The sequence below is a fragment of the Tursiops truncatus genome, chromosome 5 (genome assembly GCF_011762595.2).
Source record: "Tursiops truncatus isolate mTurTru1 chromosome 5, mTurTru1.mat.Y, whole genome shotgun sequence".
Lineage (NCBI taxonomy): Eukaryota > Metazoa > Chordata > Mammalia > Artiodactyla > Delphinidae > Tursiops > Tursiops truncatus.
Genome location: NC_047038.1, coordinates 29,367,367 through 29,386,989, shown reverse-complemented (window position 1 = coordinate 29,386,989; position 19,623 = coordinate 29,367,367). Strand labels below are relative to the sequence as shown.

The 19,623-nt window shown below is 37.3% G+C and overlaps 2 protein-coding genes across 8 annotated transcripts in view; one reads left to right on the top strand and one right to left on the bottom strand.

Annotated features, from left to right (window-relative positions):
* The window catches only part of ELOVL6 (ELOVL fatty acid elongase 6), a 435,739-nt gene that overhangs the window by 399,534 nt on the left and 16,582 nt on the right, over positions 1 to 19,623 (bottom strand). The gene's annotated exons all lie outside the window — the stretch shown is intronic.
* The window catches only part of ENPEP (glutamyl aminopeptidase), a 103,639-nt gene that overhangs the window by 83,148 nt on the left and 868 nt on the right, over positions 1 to 19,623 (top strand). The window contains exons 14-19 of the mRNA XM_019928062.3: positions 6,292 to 6,442; positions 7,771 to 7,844; positions 7,956 to 8,060; positions 8,149 to 8,319; positions 10,196 to 10,336; positions 18,613 to 18,691. Of these exons, the coding sequence (XP_019783621.2) occupies positions 6,292 to 6,442; positions 7,771 to 7,844; positions 7,956 to 8,060; positions 8,149 to 8,319; positions 10,196 to 10,336; positions 18,613 to 18,691 (721 nt within the window). The remainder of the gene's footprint in view (positions 1 to 6,291; positions 6,443 to 7,770; positions 7,845 to 7,955; positions 8,061 to 8,148; positions 8,320 to 10,195; positions 10,337 to 18,612; positions 18,692 to 19,623) is intronic.

Here is a 19,623-nt window from a genome sequence, read left to right as displayed (position 1 = left end):
GGCCTGAAGGTAACTTACACTTAGAAAAAAAACAACCTACACTTTGAAAAAAATAATCAACATAGATTGGGGTAATGTAAGAGTAGTAACCACAGTATCTTTGAGACATTTTTCTCAGGTAGTCTAACACTAGTAATTCAACAAGTATTTTTTGAATTTCTGGCACTTTTGTAGGAGTTAGGGACACAGCCAACTTGCTCTGCTGGCTTTGTAGTGGCCTCATTTTAGACATAAGCAAGGTACTGAGAATGAGATGCTAGTTCCTCAGGAAGCCTCATGGCCCCTTTGTCTGGGTTAGGTGTCCCTTTTATGGGGTCCTGCATTTCCGATAATATTATATTGTCAATGCTTATTAATTATCCATCTCACCCACCAAACTGCAAGTTTCACAAAGGTAGGCCCCTAGATCATGTTCCTATTCATTTTATCCCCAGCTCCTAACTGTGCCTGGCCCCTAGTAGATGTTCATTAAATATGAGCTGAATACATGGCTGGAAGGATAGTATAGCAGCACTAAAGGCATGGGAGAACTATTTTACATGGACTCCCTAGATAGTATACTAGAAGTCAGAAAACGTTTGTGACATTTTTAAGGAGGGAATTTATAGGGTTAAAAAACAAGCTCTCAAACCAGGTTAAAATCCTGGTTCTGAATAACCTCGAGAAAGTTTCTTAACCTGTCTCTGCTTCAATTTTATTGTTAGTAAAATGGAGATGACCTTATAAGACTCTCGTGAGGAGCAAATGAAATAATGCACATGAGGGACACCAAACATTGTATGGTCTTTAGGAAGTGCTCAGCAGATTGTATTACTTGGTGAAAAAGCATCCACCATTGTTTAGTAGCAGCAAAGAAGCATTTAGAAAAGCTCTTATGAATTTGCAATCTAGATTCCCTTTGTAGGTAATAGACAACTTGATTCTCTTTGGTGAATCTCCAAGTTTAATCTCCTGGATATGTAACAGATTAATTATTTTCATTATGCTATGGTATGTCAATCACTCATTTGATAAATATTTATTGAGCACCTACTCTGTACCTGGTACTGTGTAGACTGGGGAAATTAAGTGGTGAAAGAAAATGATCAACATTTTAGGGAATTTACTGACAGTCCAGTGGTTAGGACGCCGCGCTTTCACTGTGGAGGGCACGGGTTCAATCCCTGGCCAAGGAACTAAGAGCCCGAAAGCTATGTGGTGCGGCCAAAAACTTAAAAATTAAACATTTTAAAACATAATAGGACCATTTAGATTTTTTTTTTCAGGAAAACTCTCTCCTGTGAAAACATAGTGATCTCTTCCAAAGCTTAGAATCTTGGCTGTTAGAAATTACACAGAGCTGTAATAACCTTATGGTTTAATTTCCATCACAACACAATGCAGACAGTTCTTTTGCTTTAAGAAGTGAAAGCCTCTTGAACAGCTTTCTCTGAGGAACTGTGTACAAAGCAGATAACTCACACAATTGAACGACTCTCTCACATTTGCTCAGCTCCTTGGCCATAGCCCATAACATTTTGAAGAGCTTCAGAAAGGCAGAAAGTGAAACAAATTTGAAAGCCAAGAAACATGTAGAATCACACAGCCACCAATCCAGAAAATACCTTAGCTATCACCTGAAATATCGCCTGAGCTATTATCACCCAGTTTCCTTCTGTAATGCATGAGGTAAAAGGGACTCAAAGAGAAACAGACCCCACCTGTGCTGGTTAGAGTCCGGTCCAGATCACTCTGAAACTTTGCAGAAAAGCAGAAATGCGTACTTAGATGGGTAAGTGCATGTGGTTGCGTTAGAATTTACACAGTTCTACTCTGGTATTCAAAAAGAAATGGAACTATTGTTTCATCAGCAAGACTAAAAGGGCGGATCTAAAAACAAAAATATGCTTGATACCCCTGCCCCCAGGTTTGAGGAGCTAGTACTCTTACTGCCTTGGATGGAATATCCCGCTGGGCACATTTGTTGAAGATAAGGAGTAAAAATTCACCCAGTCACTTCTGAGTCCCCACAACAGACTCACTTCAACTATATGCCCTGCCCAGTAAAACCCTCAAACGTTCAACTTCATGTAGAGTTCCTCCAGCCCCCAGCTCAGGCTAGTTTCAGGCCAGCCCCCTGCAATGGGAATAAAGCGCTTGATTTCCTCTCCGTTTTGCTGCATGGAACTTCTGCTTCTCACCATGCTGCCTCTGATTCCTCCAGTGTTAAGGCAAGGAGAGCAGAAGGAGGGCAGATGAAGGCAAGAAAGATCCTGACATGCTGTCTACTTCTGGTCCTCTCTGAACTTCGCAGATGTTTAACACTGATCCTTTTCCTTGTGTGGTGCTTTCGCGGAATATGTACCATCCACACACATTCCATGGCCAAGGGTCTTTCTCCTGCAGTTCTTTGACGTGAGGAAGTGAAAACCTCTGAACCGCATCCAGTCTACAGGAAGTATTCATATATCCTTTCCCCTGACAAGGTCTGGAAGGATGGGCAACCTCACGCAGTCCTATATCTTCACTCCGATGTCAGAGCAGTAGCAACCACAGTCTCTCATCCTTTAGATTTCTTGGGGTACAAAGCTCTAGGGTACACAGATAAAACTCTTCAGGTGGTTCCATTAAAGCCCCTTTTCTAGGCTTCATGTGAGGGGAAAAGCATCCTACACCCTCCTGTCTCCTGTGGGAGGACAGCATTCACAGTACACTGACAGAATCCTCCAAAAGCCCTCTCCTAAAATGTCTCCCTCTCCCCCTTTGCCGCTCCAATCTCTTTCGCAGGCTGGTAGTAGGCTATCAGCTAAGGGTCACAAAAACCTGTTCCTAGCCATGTCAGTCCTAATTCGATGGGCCTGCGTCTTACTTTGGAGTGTAGGTTAAGGGGCTTGGTTTGGAGGCCTTGCCAAAACGGAGACAGAAAAAATCCTTTTTTTGTCTACCTGTTACAGATTTTTTACCTTGTCAGTAGCTTATATGGCACTCTGCAGCCCACTGTGTGACAAAGAGAGTGGGTGAGGAACAGCACAAGGGAAAGCAGAGTGCTGGCTAGCAGGCACATGGGAGGGACCAGGAGTCCCTAGGCAAGGGCAGAGTGGCAGAAAGGATGGCTTCAAAGGCCCCCTAAGCTAAGGATCCAAACAGACTTTCAGTCAGGCTTCAAGGTGTAGTGGCTCCAGTGCCTTCCAAGGTGAGGGCCAGGTTAGCAAATAAAGACCACAAGGTGGACATCAGCCACGCCGAGATTACAGACTTCTAGGTACACCAGATTTACCATTTCACAGGTGCTAACAGAGCTGACCAGACCACAACACAGAACCAGATAAGCAACTTTCCCCACCCTATCAAGGACTGCCTTTTAAAGAAGGGAGAAGTAGGGGAATGCGGAAAGACTCCAAAAGGGATCCAGCTGATTGCAAAGAGACTGTTTTAAGCCAGAAATCTGAATTTAATTAGTAAGTTAACATCGAGAGACCAGACACATGGGAAGTTTTCAAAAGTCTCCACACCATCTGAAGGCTCTGCTGAAGAACGAGAGACCATGGGGTCAGTTCTATCCACATAACCACCTCTCTCAACCATGTCTAATGTCCCATTCGAAAGCCATGTTTGGTAAGACACTATGTTTAATTTGAGCTTCTTGGAGAAGGACTGTGCAGTCTTTCCAGGTCACACCGGAGGAAGCAAAAACAAACCTTTTGTTCCAGATTCCCCAATCTTCTGGGTACCTCAGGCCAAGACAGGAAAGTAAGAATTCCCTCAAAAGACCTCTTTGTTTTCTTCTTCTTCTTTACAGACTTTTCTGAGAACTTTAAGTTTATAGCCTCCATCCTCTCCACACTATAGATTATAGGACAATTCTAGGATTTAAGTTCCTCAGGTTGGACTCTTACTATAAATGGAAGATTTCTGAACAAGGAAAATTCTCAACCAAATCTGGCTTTCAGAGCTGCTGCTGGTCTACGAATTTAACAGAGTTTGAGACTCAAAGCTGAGTAAAAATGCTGTCTTAGGTTGAGTTCCCTCAAAGCAGAGTCTGAAATGGAGGTTCCCGAATAGGTGGTTTATTGAGAGAGTACTCTCGTGAGATAGGGAGTGCGAGAAGCAGGCTGGGGCAGGGAAAAAGGCTGAGCGACAATATGGTCTCAGCTGGAGTCTAGCTTTGCCAGATTCCAGTAGGAAGCCGTATCCATGAATTGTACTACAGAGTGGATCCAACCTGAGGGAAGCAGGCTGGCCTGTTGCATTCCTAAATCAGACAATTAATGGCCAGGGGTGGGGGTAGCATAACCTTTTAAGCCAGATGGATGTATCTGGTCAAGCGCTATTCTCTGAGGAAAGTGCAGCTATGAGCCAACGCAGCACTGTAAGGGGGTCTGGGAGGGAAGGGCACTATACATGTCTTTGTTCTAAAAACAGATTCTTCACTCGTCGTCCCAGTAGTATCAGCGTTGCCTAGGAACTTATGAGAAATGCAACTTCTTAGGCCCTACTCCAGACCTGCTGAATCAGAAATTCTAGGGATAGGGCCCAAGGGTATGTGATTAACAAACCTTCCAGGTGTTACAGATACATGCACAAACTTGAGAATCATGATTCTAAATGATACTGCTCTTCCTCGGAAGTATCAAATACCACAGAGTAACATGATTTGTGGGAAATGAAAAGTGCATCAACTTAATTCTCGAAATATTATCTCTATAATAACCAGCAAAAAATTCACTCTCAGTCCAGTGTTCTGACCATGTGACTCAAACCTAAACAAGTGATACCAAAGTGGAACAACTGCATAGCTATCAAGTATGTTGAAAAAACAAGGCACTAGGATAGGATATTGATTTTTTCAACAGTTAAATATATAGTATTTCATCAGGGCCTCTAACCTTTGGATCATTGGATTACTTCCTTACTTCTACTTATGCTAATTTAGCCAATTCTTTTGGCCTTTGTAACCAAGACCCACTCCTTCTAATCTTTTCACCTACTATAAATGTGCGGCCCACGAGGTTTCTAACCAAATTACCTGCCATTCTTCCTGAACTTTCATTAGCCTTTTCTTTAATTTGATCCTCAGAGCAACAATTATTCTTCATAAGTAGTCTAAGAAAATACTGACTGGACTGTTGCCCAACTGACTGTTGTGCTATCCACCCGGGAAAATAGAGAATCATTAAAATTAGAAAATTCTCAAGTTTCAACCATCAACATAAAACCCTACAATTTTTTTTTTACTCAATAAACATTCTCAATAAAACACTCCATTTCTCAACATTATTTATACTTTTATTAAGACAGGCTGAATGCTCCAAAATATAAATTCTTCTAAATAAGATCAGGAACTGAGAAAATAGAAGAAATCAGCTCTCTGAACTGAAAACAAACTGTATCATATCACATTAGTGCAAATCATATGATACCAAAGGTGTTTATTCTTATCTAGCTCTCCAGTACCAGTTTATCTTATCAACTCTCAGGGGAGAAATCAAGATATGGTTACATTATTTGCCATTCACAAAAAATGACCTCAAATATACTAGCACTCAATGCATCAGTATTACTTTCTCAATAATTTAAAGTTTATTCTTTAATTTTAACTTTCAAAATGTAATTTGGAAAGACAGGATTCCTATCTAAGATTCTTTCCAAAACCTAGGCTGAAATTTGAGGCATAACAGATTTCTGAGAACATTATTTCAAAAGGTTCCAAAATCTTTTCTAAGGAGGAAGAAATCGAACTCTTTAAACTTTGAAATGTCGATGGTAACTTCACTTTTTTGAGAAACAAAATCTATTTTTATTTATTACTATTATTGGGAAATGTATAAAAAAGGGAGATGTTTTTATGGTAAATATAAGTTCAATTGGAATGTTTTAAACATTCACAATTCTCGAGTACTGTTGTATTTCCTATTCATGTCAAATGTAAAAAAATTCAATACAATACACTTATAAAGGTGCATTTGTATACTACAATCAGCTTGTGAACCTAAAATTTAAAAGTTTCTATTTGTCAATATTAACTGTATAGCTAAATGGCTTTCGTTTTATCTAAAATTCTGCCATAGCAATTTTTCAAATGCACACCTTAATGTTCTCTCTTCCCCTTTATTACTGAACATATGAAAGCTCTAATACATCATTGTGAACAAACCTCTTTGATTGGGCCTTAACAGTAATGCATTTTCTTAATTGTTTAATGGAAGGGTTCTCATTAACATTGAAGTCTATGATCCCCATATTAGTACTTTCAGTCGAAGGAAACTAGTCTGTGGTTTTTAATTTACTGTGGGCTTTCTTTTTCTTTCTTAGAGCTCAACTTCTAAATTACAAGGAGGCTCTGAACTTGACCAAGTATCTCAAAATGGAAGAGGAATTTTTACCATGGCAGAGAGTCATTTCAGCTGTAACCTATATTATTAGCATGTTTGAAGATGATAAAGAGCTATACCCTATGATTGAGGTAATGTTAATGCTATATCTTATGAAAGGAGATGTTTAGCCATTAGCAGAATAGGAAGATTTCTGAGAGAAGGAGCTCCTGGGAAACACAAAAGCATATCTTGCCTGCCAAGTGAAATCAAAGGAAATTATAATGACTTGACTAATCAAATCAAAGAGATGCTATTTGTTTTTTCAACTTGAAATGTATCAGTATTTCTGGTTCAGTATACCACTTAAAGGTGTATTTTAGTGTTAGAAGCAATACAATAGTTAATATTTTATTTAAAATAAACAACATTTTAGGGGCTTCCGTGGTGGCGCAGTGGTTGAGAATCCGCCTGCTAATGCAGGGGACACGGATTCGAGCCCTGGTCTGGGAAGATCCCACATGCCGCGGAGCAACTAGGCCCGTGAGCCACAACTACTGAGCCTGCGCGTCTGGAGCCTGTGGTCTGCAACAAGAGAGGCCACGATAGTAAGAGGCCTGCGCATGGCGATGAAGAATGGCCCCCGCTCTCCGCAACTGGAGAAAGCCCTCACACAGAAACGAAGACCCAACACAGCCAAAAATAAATAAATAAATAAATTTAAAATAAACAACATTTTAAACCATAGATACAAACTAGATCCTATTTTTAATGGATTTATCTATGTTAAAATGAATCTATTCTCATCAAAATATGACATAATTTTTCCTTATTCTTACTGCTATTATTTCCACATTGAGATTTTATTATAAGATAGTCATTCTAAATGCTTTTCTTGGCTTTGTGATTTCTGCAGCACTTTTGCAGGACACTTGTAATTTTAAACAAATTCTGGATTCCAATCTCTAGCTCTTCCACTTTCTTTATGAAAGAACTTGGACAAATGCTTTCATATTTGTGAGTCTTTGTTTCCTTTGTACAATAGGAATGTCAGCAGTTGGCTGCCTATGGTAATGGAATAGTGAGAATCATATAATATAAATGTCATTTTTAAATCCTAAGCCAATATACAAATATTAGTTATCATTTCATCGATACTTGAGCAATCTTCCTTAGTGAGGTAAGTATGTCAGGTGTTATTCTATTTATTACACATGTTAACTAAGAAGTGGAGGTTAAAAGGGGCTTACCCAAAGTTCTATAAAACATTAGAGAGTGATCCAGGATGTTCTTATGTTCGGGACTGAAGTAATATTACAATGTTATAAAAACTTTAATACATCCCTTTCCTAGGACAGGCCCAAAGTTCTCTGAGCTAGTGGGGGAAAAGATTACCACAGGGAACTGTAGATTATAATAAACGGGAGACTGTTGCTAAATAGTAAATTATTACTCACTCTGCATGGTGCTTTTATTTCAGAAATACTTCCGAGATCAAGTGAAGCCCACTGCAGATTCTCTGGGATGGAATGATACTGGAGACCACCTCACAAAGTTATTTTTTACCTTTTTAAAAATTAATATTCATTTAGTATTCATTTGTATATGTTAAGACATGTTGAAAAGTGGTCAAGGCCCCAGTTCTGTGTGTGTTTCTTTTCTTAGATTACTCCGTGCCTCTGTATTAGGGCTCGCGTGCAAGATGGGAGACAGCGATGCCTTGAACAACGCTTCCCAGCTATTTCAGGCGTGGCTAACTGGGACCGTAAGGTGACTGTTCACCATGTTTTCATTTCTGGAAGACTTTAAACTGAGAAATGAGGAATTAAAATCTCTGAAATACTGTTTCTTCTTCTAGTCTTCCTGTAAATCTCAGGCTTCTGGTATATCGGTATGGAATGCAGAACTCTGGCAATGAGACTTCATGGAACTACACTCTTCAGCAATACCAGAAAACTTCATTAGCTCAAGAAAAAGAAAAGCTATTGTATGGATTAGCATCAGTGAAGAATGTTACTATTTTGTCAAGGTAAGCTGGAACTTTTGAAAAAATTACGTGTATTGGTACTTGATAATTTATACGTCACAGTCTCTTTAAAATGCTAATTATGGATGATGTTTCCAAGAAAATCTATTAAATAGTTATTTTCCTGGCAAGAAACAAAATATCCCTGTAAGAGTTGCTTAAAAAATAAAGACATGTAATCTCATATAAAAAATTCTGGAGGTAGGGAGCTTCCAGTTGCGTACAGTGGTTCAACATTTTCATCCAAGACCTAGGCTCTTTCTCTTTCTTTTCTGCCATCCTCTACATGTTGGACGTCTTATGACTTCCAGAGCTCCAAGCATTTTGCCTTCACACAAACACATTCAATGGAAGAAGGACAGGAGCAAAAGAGCTCCTCCTCACAAGGCTCTGTCTTTTAAGAGGTCAGTTATCTCCACTTCCCCTCATAATCCAGAACTAGGTCACCCTTGAGCATTCTGGGTTATATTCTGGATCTACCATTTGATCATTTGCTGACTAGGATGAACTTGAATTCCTTTGACTGATTTGGGCCAATCATGATACTCTGAGGATGGGGTAGTAGTTTACCTTCCCTAGGATCAAGGATACCTTGACCCAAGCCCAGAACAAAACTGGTCTCTGTCAGCAGAGGAGTGTCTGCCACAACATGCATAGACACACACCCAAAAGGTATTTACATTCCACTCAGAAGGTACAAAGACTGCTTGAAGCCCATTTATGAATGTTCTCCCACTCCACATCTATGTCCCAAATCAACTAGCTTCTGCCTTTTTTATTTTTTCCTTAGTTATGGCTTCTGAGTTATTTACTTCATTCATTTAAACAACACTTAAGATGTCCTTTCTATGTACAGGTATATAGATTGTGGGAATAAAAATGAACAAGAATGAAATCTATCCTTGAGAAACTTAAAGGTTCCTGGGAGAAGCAGAATATAAATAGTAAATTGCAAGGCAATAACCAATCTGTAAGGACTACCAAAAGCAGTTTGCTTTTACTTAGCAGGGCTAACAATACATTTTCACCATCTCACCTTAGGGCTATATGTGAATTCTTCTCTCTGCCCTAAGATATCAAGAACTTGATCATCTTGTCATTCCACAAAACATTATATTGAATCATTACTTTGATGGCATTGTGCTAATTGTATATGATGAGAAAATTAGCAAGTACTTAGATGCCTTACTAAGACTCTTGTGAACTAGAGGATAAGAGATAAATTGTACAAAATTCAGGAGCCCACCACACCAGTGCAGTTTCTGGAAGTTTACCAGAGCACGTTCAGATATTCCCTCTGGGTACAGCCACGGCATAAATTTAATAAAAATCTATTGATTTGGTCACTTAATTTATCTTGCACTTATTTGCATTATACCATAATTATAGCCAATTAATCCAACCATACAAGTTACATTAGAAAGTTGTTTTTTACAATCTAGGGAAGAGCAAATAAGACAACTGTAATCCCATATAAAATAGTAATATAAGTACTTTCCTTTAATTTGCTGGGTTTTGGGGGGTTTTTTAGTATAATTGAATAACCAGGTAAAATGGATGAAGTACTTCTATTAAATAAATACAAATAATTTTTTAAATTAATAGTTGAAATTGTGGTTGTTTTTAGTACCTCCAAAATAATTTAAATGTTCCTAAAGTTTACATTATACTAGTCCTCAAAATTATAGGTTGTTCTTTAAAAAGTTAAATATTTTAGAAAATATTAAATTGTGTTTTATCATTTGTCTTACTTAATTGACTGTGTCAATTGGTGACTCAAGAATTGAATTACTGGAATGAAAGCGATGTTCTATTGGAATTTAGCTAAGGGTGAACACTAAAAGTTCATTTTGAATTGTGTTTGTTTGGCTTCTCTTAGATATCTGGATTTGCTCAAGGACTCAAATCTTATTAAAACTCAGGATGTGTTTACAGTCATTCGATACATCTCATATAATAGCTATGGGAAGACTATGGCCTGGAATTGGATACAGCTCAACTGGGAATATCTAGTCAACAGGTGGGATGATCAGATAATGGTTTATTGTTCTGTCTGATACCATCTACAAGTTCTTTCTTTTTCTCTTTTCTGTGCTTTCTCTGACATCTATACGATATCTGAAATGGCATATTATCAGAGGTAAGGATCATGGTATTTTCCTTCCAGGGAAGCAATGTACTAGTTAATTTTAAGCATAATTCATTTTCTGGAAAGTAGTGTTTCCAACTGATCAACAGAATTTTGAAATCTGCAAAGATGACTAAGCATTATTTTTAGTTTGGTTAAAACAAGTTAATTCTGCCTATTGTGCTAGCACCTAGCATAATGCCAGGCACATATTTAGTTCTCAATTAATTTTTAATGAAAACGAAATGATAATTCCTGGACCTGGGTTCCCATTAGAGCCCTACATCTTACTGAGTTCATATGGATAACTTTTGCCACCCTTAACCAGATAATTAAGCTTTAGGTATTTTGAAAATTTCTTTTTTTTAAAATTATTTTTAATTGGAGTATAGTTGTTTTAAAATGTTGTATTAGTTTCTACTGTACAGCAAAGTGAATCAGCTATACATATACATATATCCCCTCTTTTTTTGGATTTCCTTCCCACTTAGGTCACCACAGTGCATTAAGTAGAGTTCCCTGTGCTATACAGTATGTTCTCATTAGTTGTCTATTTTATACATAGCATCAATAGTGTATATATGTCAATCCCAATCTCCCAATTCCTCCCTTCTTAAAAGCAAACTATATTTCCCAGGCAATAGCAGTTTTAAAATAAGGAGCAAGGACAAGAGATGAGCAAATGAGCTAAAGAGATGCTTTCCTAAATTTCTTATTTCTTCCGCCTCATATGGAAGAAATGTTGCTACTCTTGGTCTTGATCCTCTAAATTTAATGCTTATTTCCATTAAAAAGATACTTCTTTGACAGAGTATAAAATATAGATTATATGTCCCAAACAAATATGTAAACACTGACCAAAGAACTATACCATCTATAATCCCCATACCAAGAAGTGGCCTGTGTCATCTCCTCCTAATCTCTCCTGTCTTCCCTTCAGCACTGCCTAGTGCATAATGACCACCTTATCAGAAATATTAACTGCAAAGATAACTTTTTATTTCTATACTCTTTTCTACCCTACAATTAACCAGTGTGCCATTATGTTCATTCACATTTCTTATCCTTCTGAGATCCAAATTATATCTCTAGCTCTCAGCAAAGATACCCTGCATTGCTTTTGCTTACTTGTGATAAATTTTTGCCTTTTGTATTATTGCAACTATTGAATGTAACTGCTCACCCATTTCTATGAAGATTGATTGGCATGCTTGTGTATGTGTGTGTGTGGTGTGTATATGATGCTCTGTTCATCTGTTTATAATTGTTTCAATAAACTAATTTGGTTTAGAATTAATAAATCTACCTATTGAAAACATGTTATCTGGAGGTAATAGTTCATATTATGCAAGGTAGTACTTTCCATTTTGAAAGATATATGGCTAATGACACGTACTGTGTATTTTGTTTTAATCGAAAAGACTACGCAACTTTTTTTTTGGTACATGCTGTAAGAAACCTATGTAGATGAAGAAAAATGCTTACTATTAAATTATTGTGAAAATATAAGTAAATAATATTCTATTTTACATAATAAAGTGGGCACTTCCTTATTGTTTATTGAACAGAATATTTCTCAAGGCTTATTTGAATTGCTGTCATGTGAGTTATTTCAAATAATGCATATTTCATTTTTAAAAATTAGCTCATTGTTATACCTCTTAAGAATTAAGAAGTAGGAAAAAGAACAGGTGTTACATTGCCATAAAGTCATAAACAGTTGGCCTTAAAATAAATCTATTAGACCTAATGTTGAAATTTTCAGGAAAAACAAAATGATGAAGTATTTGCAGTGCTAGTTCCAAAACCCTCTCCCAAGGCTTTTAATATTTCTTCATAGTCTAATGATCTAATTCTCGTATCATTTCAAATAGCCTAAAACATAAAATTATATAATAACCACATGTCAGATACAAAAAAGCCCAATATTAATTATGGTTAGTTTGAAAAATATATAATTTCCCCATTAAAATTGGATAAGACAAATTAAACAGAAATGATCCAAGCATTAGCCAAATATTTTCAAACTCTTAAATGTTTTCCAGGCTTCAGAATGTGTGGTTTTATTGCCTTTGTTTCTGAACAAGTTATTGTCATCTTAAAATAAATAAGCTGCTTTTTTATAAAGCTTTTGTTACGTGATTTTTATGACAGCTGATGGCCACACCACTAATGTCCTTTCCACTTTGAGACTTAACCACAAAGTTCCAAAGATACTTCAGAAATTATTATTTGCTTTTGTTTATTCCATTAAACTCTTACATGAAACTATGAAGTTGAACGAACTCAATAAGCCAATATAGAGTGGTGTGATAAAGTTTGATTTAAATTTATGACTATGAATGAAAAATTAAGTCAATGGGACATGACTGAAGTCATTTAAACAGTATCTCATAAACAAGATAATTTAATAAGCACTTAACTAAAAGTTTTAAGTGCATCAAAACCATTTCTTCTGGATAACATAATAGTACTTACATAAATATTAAATCCAAGAAGATTATTTTTACATAATTATTTTTCAAAATATTTAAGATATAATTAAATCCTTATTTTAGTTTTAAAAGTAATCAAATATGATAAATATACAGCATATTTCCCCTTAAATGGTACACTTCATATGATGGTTTCTTGGAATGAACATATTTTGTTTTTATATTTCTGATATTTATACAGGTAGTTGCAGTTTTTATTCAATCTATTCATTGCTAGTTTCTAAATATATTCTTCAATTTTTTTTCACAAAGAACAAAACAGAAGAGGAATATTATAGAAATTATAGAAAGTCACTGGAAAAACTGTTTTCTTACCTGTAATAACAGACTTTCTTTGAATCTGTAAAATATCATTACTGGAACTTTGTGTGATTTCCTTTTTTAAAATCTCAATTTTCTTATTATAAAATAGGTGTGTATTGTTTTGCACAAAATGCAGATAAGCAAAAATAAGGATACAAAAATCACCCATAAACCCACCACCTAAAAATAACCTCTGTTGTCACACTGTTTCTCCTTGAGTCATGTTTCTATGGCTGTTCATTTATTTACAGAAATAGAATTATATTAGACATATGGTTTTTATTTTGTTTTGTTTTGTTTGTGGTATGCGGGCCTCACACTTTTGTGGCCTCTCCCATTGCGGAGCACAGGCTCCGGACGCGCAGACTCAGTGTCCATGGCTCACGGGCCTAGCCGCTCCGCGGCATGTGGGATCTTCCCGGACTGGGGCATGAACCCGCGTCCCCTGCATCGGCAGGCGGACTCTCAACCACTGCGCCACCAGGGAAGCCCAGACATACGGTTTTATAACCTGCTTTTTCTTACATTATCCTATATTGTGGATATCTTTTCATGTCTTTAAGTATGCTTCTTCGATGTTATTTTAAATTCTCAGTCATATTTCAATGTGTAGATACATCTTAGTTTACTTAGCCAATCTCCATCTGCTGGATAATAAAATTGTTCCAAACTTTCCACTGTATAAATGATGTACTCATGAACATCTTTGAAACTGAACCTCTGTTCTCTTTGAACATCCTTGAGAATTTCCTTAGGATAAAAATAATAGTAGGGCTTCCCTGGTGGCGCAGTGGTTGAGAGTCCGCCTGCTGGTGCGGGGGACACGGGTTCGTGCCCCGGCCCGGGAGGATCTCACATGCCACGGAGCGGCTGGGCCCGTGAGCCATGGCCGCTGAGCCTGAGCGTCCAGAGCCTGTGCTCTGCAAGGGGTGAGGCCACAGCAGTGAGAGGCCCGCGTACCGCAAAAAAAAATAATAATAATAATAATAGTAGAAGTAATATTGCTGTGTTAAAGGATGTGTTCATTTTTAGAGTTTCTGATGAGTGCTGCAAAACTGTCATCCACAACAAAATTTACTATTAACTTTGACTATTTTTCCAACCCTTGACAATACTCAGTGCTGTCATTTTAAAATATTCTTGCTAATTGAGTACGTGAAAACTAATATCTCATTTTAAATTATAATTCTTTCATCCTGTAAATATTGTGGAGCATCTACTATGTGCTAGGCACAGTGCTTGGTACTCAAAGTACAACAGTATACAAGGAGAAACAGATCTGGTTCTCTGTTCTCATGGAGCTTAGAGTCTAATAATGAAGATCAATATTAAGTAAAGAATCACACAAATACATGTAGTACAGTTAAAACTGTAATAACTACAAATAGAAGAGGTTCAGGGCACACCGAAAGAGTGTAATGGGGAAACTGACCAAGTCAAGAGAAATTGAAGGTTAAGGGCTTTCCTAAGGGAGTGATGATTGAGCTGAATTCTGAAGGAAGGACAGGAGTGAATTATATGAACAGGAGGCAAAGCTTTCCTGGTTGAATGCCTACTATCAGAAAAGAGGAAAGATAAGGGCTAAGTTTTTCAGGGTCACATTAAGATTTGGGCTTTTGTTCTAAGAGCAATGATAAGGTCACTACAGGGTTTTAACTAAGAAAGTAAAATGATCAATTTTACTCTGAAAAGAAAGCTCTGGTGGTAAAGTAAAGCACAGACCAGAGCGAATTTGAGGAAAGCAATTAGAGCTATTGGAGTAGTCCCAGCAAAAGACAGTGAGACACTGTACTATGGATGTAATGGTGAAGATGAAAAGATAAGAACATTTAGAATTTGGTAGATTAGAAATGGGAGGCAAGTGAGGTGACAAGAATAAAATGTCTAAATTTCCAGAAAAAGTTTGCAGAAGAACCATGAGTTCAGATCTATCTATCTATCTATCTATCTATATATATATATATGCCTTTTGAGTCTCCTTTGAGATGTTAAAGCAGAGATTGTTTCAAGGAAGTTAGAGTCCCTTGCCAAATGCTGCTTAAGGTTTGAATAAATCAAAGAATAAAGATGCTCACTAAACTTATTGGTAACTCAGAAAGAGTCTTTCAGTGGAGTGGTGGGGGCAAAACTCAAATGGAAGCAAATAACAGTCAGTAGTAACACAATGGAGGCAAGAAATGTAGAGAAGCCTCTTGAAAAGTTTGACTATGAATGGGGAGGTGAGAGAAGATATTAAGAGAGCGATGCTAGATCAAGGGAGAGGATCTTCCCTTTTTTTATATGGAAGTTATTTTAATATGTTTAATATACTTAAAAGCTGATGAGACAGATCCAGTGAAGAGTGAGAGATTTAATATGTAAGACAGGAAAAAGATTTTTTAAAAATTAATGTTTTTGAGAAAGTGAGGGAGAAATAGGAACCAAAGCACAGATGATAGAAGGAAAACAGGTATATTTATATGTTTGTAAGCTAAAAGATGTAGAGGTTACTATGTATTTTCTCCGTGAATTAGAAGACAAGATCATCTGAGGAGGAAGGGAAGAGGGAGAGTGTTTGGAGGTTTTAAGAGAGTGAAAACATTTGCAAAAGGCAATTCAAAGAGGAAGAGAATGAGTTGACCAGGATAATGCAGGACTGTCAATGTGAAGGGCCCATTTAAGATTGACAGCCATGAATTTATAGTATATAGTATATATAGTTATAGTATATATATATAGTATATATAGAATATGGGGAATGTTGGGTGACCTCCCTTGACAGAATGTGTCTACGTGGTACAAACAAAGGAAATGAGCAGTTAATTTCACCCAAAGCTGGAGTTTTGCCAGACTCAAATTACTGAAATATAAGGGCGCTTAGGGCTTAGGCAAAAATGTTACTGAAAATGGTAGACCATGGAATCTAAACTATATAAGGAAACAAGTGAAAGCAAAGGAAGAGCTGATGATCCAGAAGAAAGTAGGGGTAGGGATGGTCAATGGGTCAGAAATCCAGATAACGTCAAAGAATGGTCATAGTGGAAAGTGAATGGTAAATTATGTCATGGAGCATGCATAAATTAATAATTTTAGAGTCAGAGTACCTATGGATAATCACAAGGTATGATGATGGGAATTGGTGGCTGGAGTAGAGTGGAGAAAATACCATTGGAAATGAGGAGGTCAAGAAACTAAGGCGCTAAGCTGTTATATCTTCATCCATGTGGACCTTGAAATCATGGCCTGAAGTAGAAAGGATGATAGGAGTCAGGTGCCAAAGTGTATCATAAATGAGATGTAGGGGAATAACTTGAAGGAACAGAGGTTCTTAAAGAGAGAGTGGAGGAATAATGGTTGGGAATCCACAATGGGGAGCATGACCACACCAATTCCCTTTCTGACCTGGTGCTATGGAGGATGTGGGAAAATAAACATTCTCCAAATAAGTAGTATTCCCTGTAAAGGGGCAGTTCCAGAGGGTCAGGTGGCGGGTTTGAGAGGTTGGGCAGCTCTAGACAGCTAAGTCAGAGGCAAGGAGGTACACACATTATAAGGACAGTGTTGAGCATCGATGACTGAGATTCTTACATTTTGAATAATGGCTGATGACATTAAGTAAAGGGAAACTGCTTGCCTTAGATTTCTAAGAGAAGAAAGATGAAAGACATAATGGATTTAAATTTAATGGTGTCAGTGATAAGAGTGAACACTGGACCTGGTATACTGAAATTGGGGATAATTATTAGAACATTTCATCTGTTTCCATTAATACATTTTCTCTTTAGGTTTCTTTTGAAAACTGCTGATTCATTCCTTCACTAATTTCATGTTGGCATATTTCTCCCTATTGTAAGGGTTCTTTTTATAGTGAAAATATTTGCCCTTTTTAAAACAAAATAATAAATTTTTAATTTTATGGCAGTTTTTCTTTAGTATAAAATTTTGTAATGTGTATGTGACACACTTTATTACTTTTTATTTCACGATTTCTGCTTCTGTTACGTGATAAATTTTAAATGTAAAATTTCTCCTGTTTACCTCTTTATATATTGATATATTTTCCTTTATCTTTCCCCAACATTCCAACAGTTCAAGGTTTATACATAATTCTTGTGATTATTTTTCTTACACTGTGATTAATTGGGATGAAATTTTTACCTGTATTACAATGATTTGTATTTTGGTCTATAAAGAAATTTCTGATTCTTGTTCTTTAAGAGAGAAAATGCAAAAGAGATAGGAATAGAATATTATCTCAAAAGTGCTATCTTTGCACCCAGCTTCAAGTGTCTTTGCTTAGCAGACTGATATAGATCATAACCCCAAATATGCAAGCAGCTAATAAAGCTTTTTGAAAGCAGAATAAATAGCCTATATTCAAATTCCTGTACCTGCAGGAAGACAGGAAGTGTTAGTTAGGATAAAGGTGATAGAGCTATTCTGCTGTAACAGAAACACAGAAATGCAGCAGCTTAAAGGACATAAATAATTATTTCTCACTCAGGTTGGTCTCCTGAAATGAGCATTCCAAGTTGTTAGGGTAGTCTGACCTTATTCTATCTGTGTGGTTGAAGTTTGGAAAAAGGGGAGGGGGAAAAAAAAAGTCCAAGGCAAGCAATTTCCCTTTACTTAAGCAAGGAGGTGGAAGTTGAACATACCACTTCTTTTTTAAAAAAATTAATCATTTATTTATTATTTTGGCTGCATTGGGTCTTCGTTGTTGTGCGTGGGCTCTCTCTAGTTGTGGCGAGCAGGGGCTACTCTTTGTTGTGGTGTGCGGGCTTCTCATTGTGGTGGCTTCTCTTGTTGCGCAGCACGGGCTCTAGGCACACAGGCTTCAGTAGTTGTGGCTTGCGGTCTCTAGAGCACAGGCTCAGTAGTTGTGGCACACGGGCTTAGTTGCTCCGCAGCATGTGGGATCTTCCCGGACCAGGGCTGGAACCCATGCCCCCTGCATTGGCAGGCGGATTCTTAACCACTGCGCCACCAAGGAAGCCCCGAATATATCACTTTTGTTCATATTCCACTGATGAGAACTGGATCACCTGTCTGCACCTAGCTATGAGGAAGCCTGAGAAATGTCATCTGACTGTGGTTCTCATGTGTGCAGGAAAAAAGGAGAACAGGTTTGGGGAATGTAACAAGCAGTCTACCATCTCTGAGTAAGTGGTGTGGATATGTCTACAAAAAGAAGTGTAGAATTTGCTGAGAATTTCTCCTGAATTGGATTTTAAATTAAATATGTTTACTTACTCTGTTTTGTACTTTCTGTACTTTGAAAATTACTTTTTAAAAAACTCCCAAAATAAAAAGGATATGTCTGCATTTAGAGAAAATATTTAAAGTTCTGGGCACTTACATACTCTTTTCCTCCCCTAAATTTCTCTTCAGATATACACTCAATAACAGAAACCTTGGCCGGATTGTCACTATAGCAGAGCCATTCAACACTGAACTACAACTCTGGCAGGTATGAAGATAAATTCCTCTATACTTGTCAAGGAAGGAACAGAATTAATTTTTTTTCTAGGAGAAGTGATATTTTCTCTATTCAGATCCCAGAAGACAAGAAAAAAGAAATAATTCTTATATATAATTAAATGTACACCTAGTTTTTTCTAAACTGAAAAAAATTCAAACCACCAAGAAATAAATGAAGTTTAAGAGTTGAGAAACGTGAGGCCTTGGGAGGATTAGAAGGCTCCATGAGACCATTTGGTTTACCAAAGCATGAACAGTATGTCTCCCCTTTCCAGGTAAATGTAATCCTGGGATAAGCTGGTCAAGATTTGATTCCTTTCTGAATTCATAGTTTTGGAATTTCAAAACTAAGCCCAAATCTTTCAGATTTCAAATATCTCAATTCCCAGGGGGGTAGGGAATGTTCATTAATGTTGCACAAATAGAGATTGTATGAATTTTCAGTACCTGTATTAGATATTGGAATGTTACATTCCTCTGTATTAAGAAACAGAATAATCCTTATTTTTATAAATAACAAATACTACTATGGTGGAGTTTGGGGGAGGATTTTGGAGGGAAGAGGGAAAATGAACCAAGTTTAACAGATATTTTTTGATGAGCCCTCAATAAATGAACTGAACGCGTATTAAAATACTCCAGATTCCTGGAATGAAAGGCTAAGCAAAGCCATCATTTCACAGACCAGATTTTCCAGGGAACACCTTGGGGAATGTGCAGAAAATTGAGAAACCCGAAGCAGCAGAAAGAGCATGCCAGCCACCAGTGTGCTGCTCTCCTTTCCCAATACATCAGGGCCTTTTTTGTGTGACATGCTGCCAGGTGTCCAAAAGCCATGGGTAATGATTGCTAATCTGAGAGATGGGCTCAATCTAAATGATGCACCAGAAAATGCATCTCAGTGTTATTCAGTGATACTGA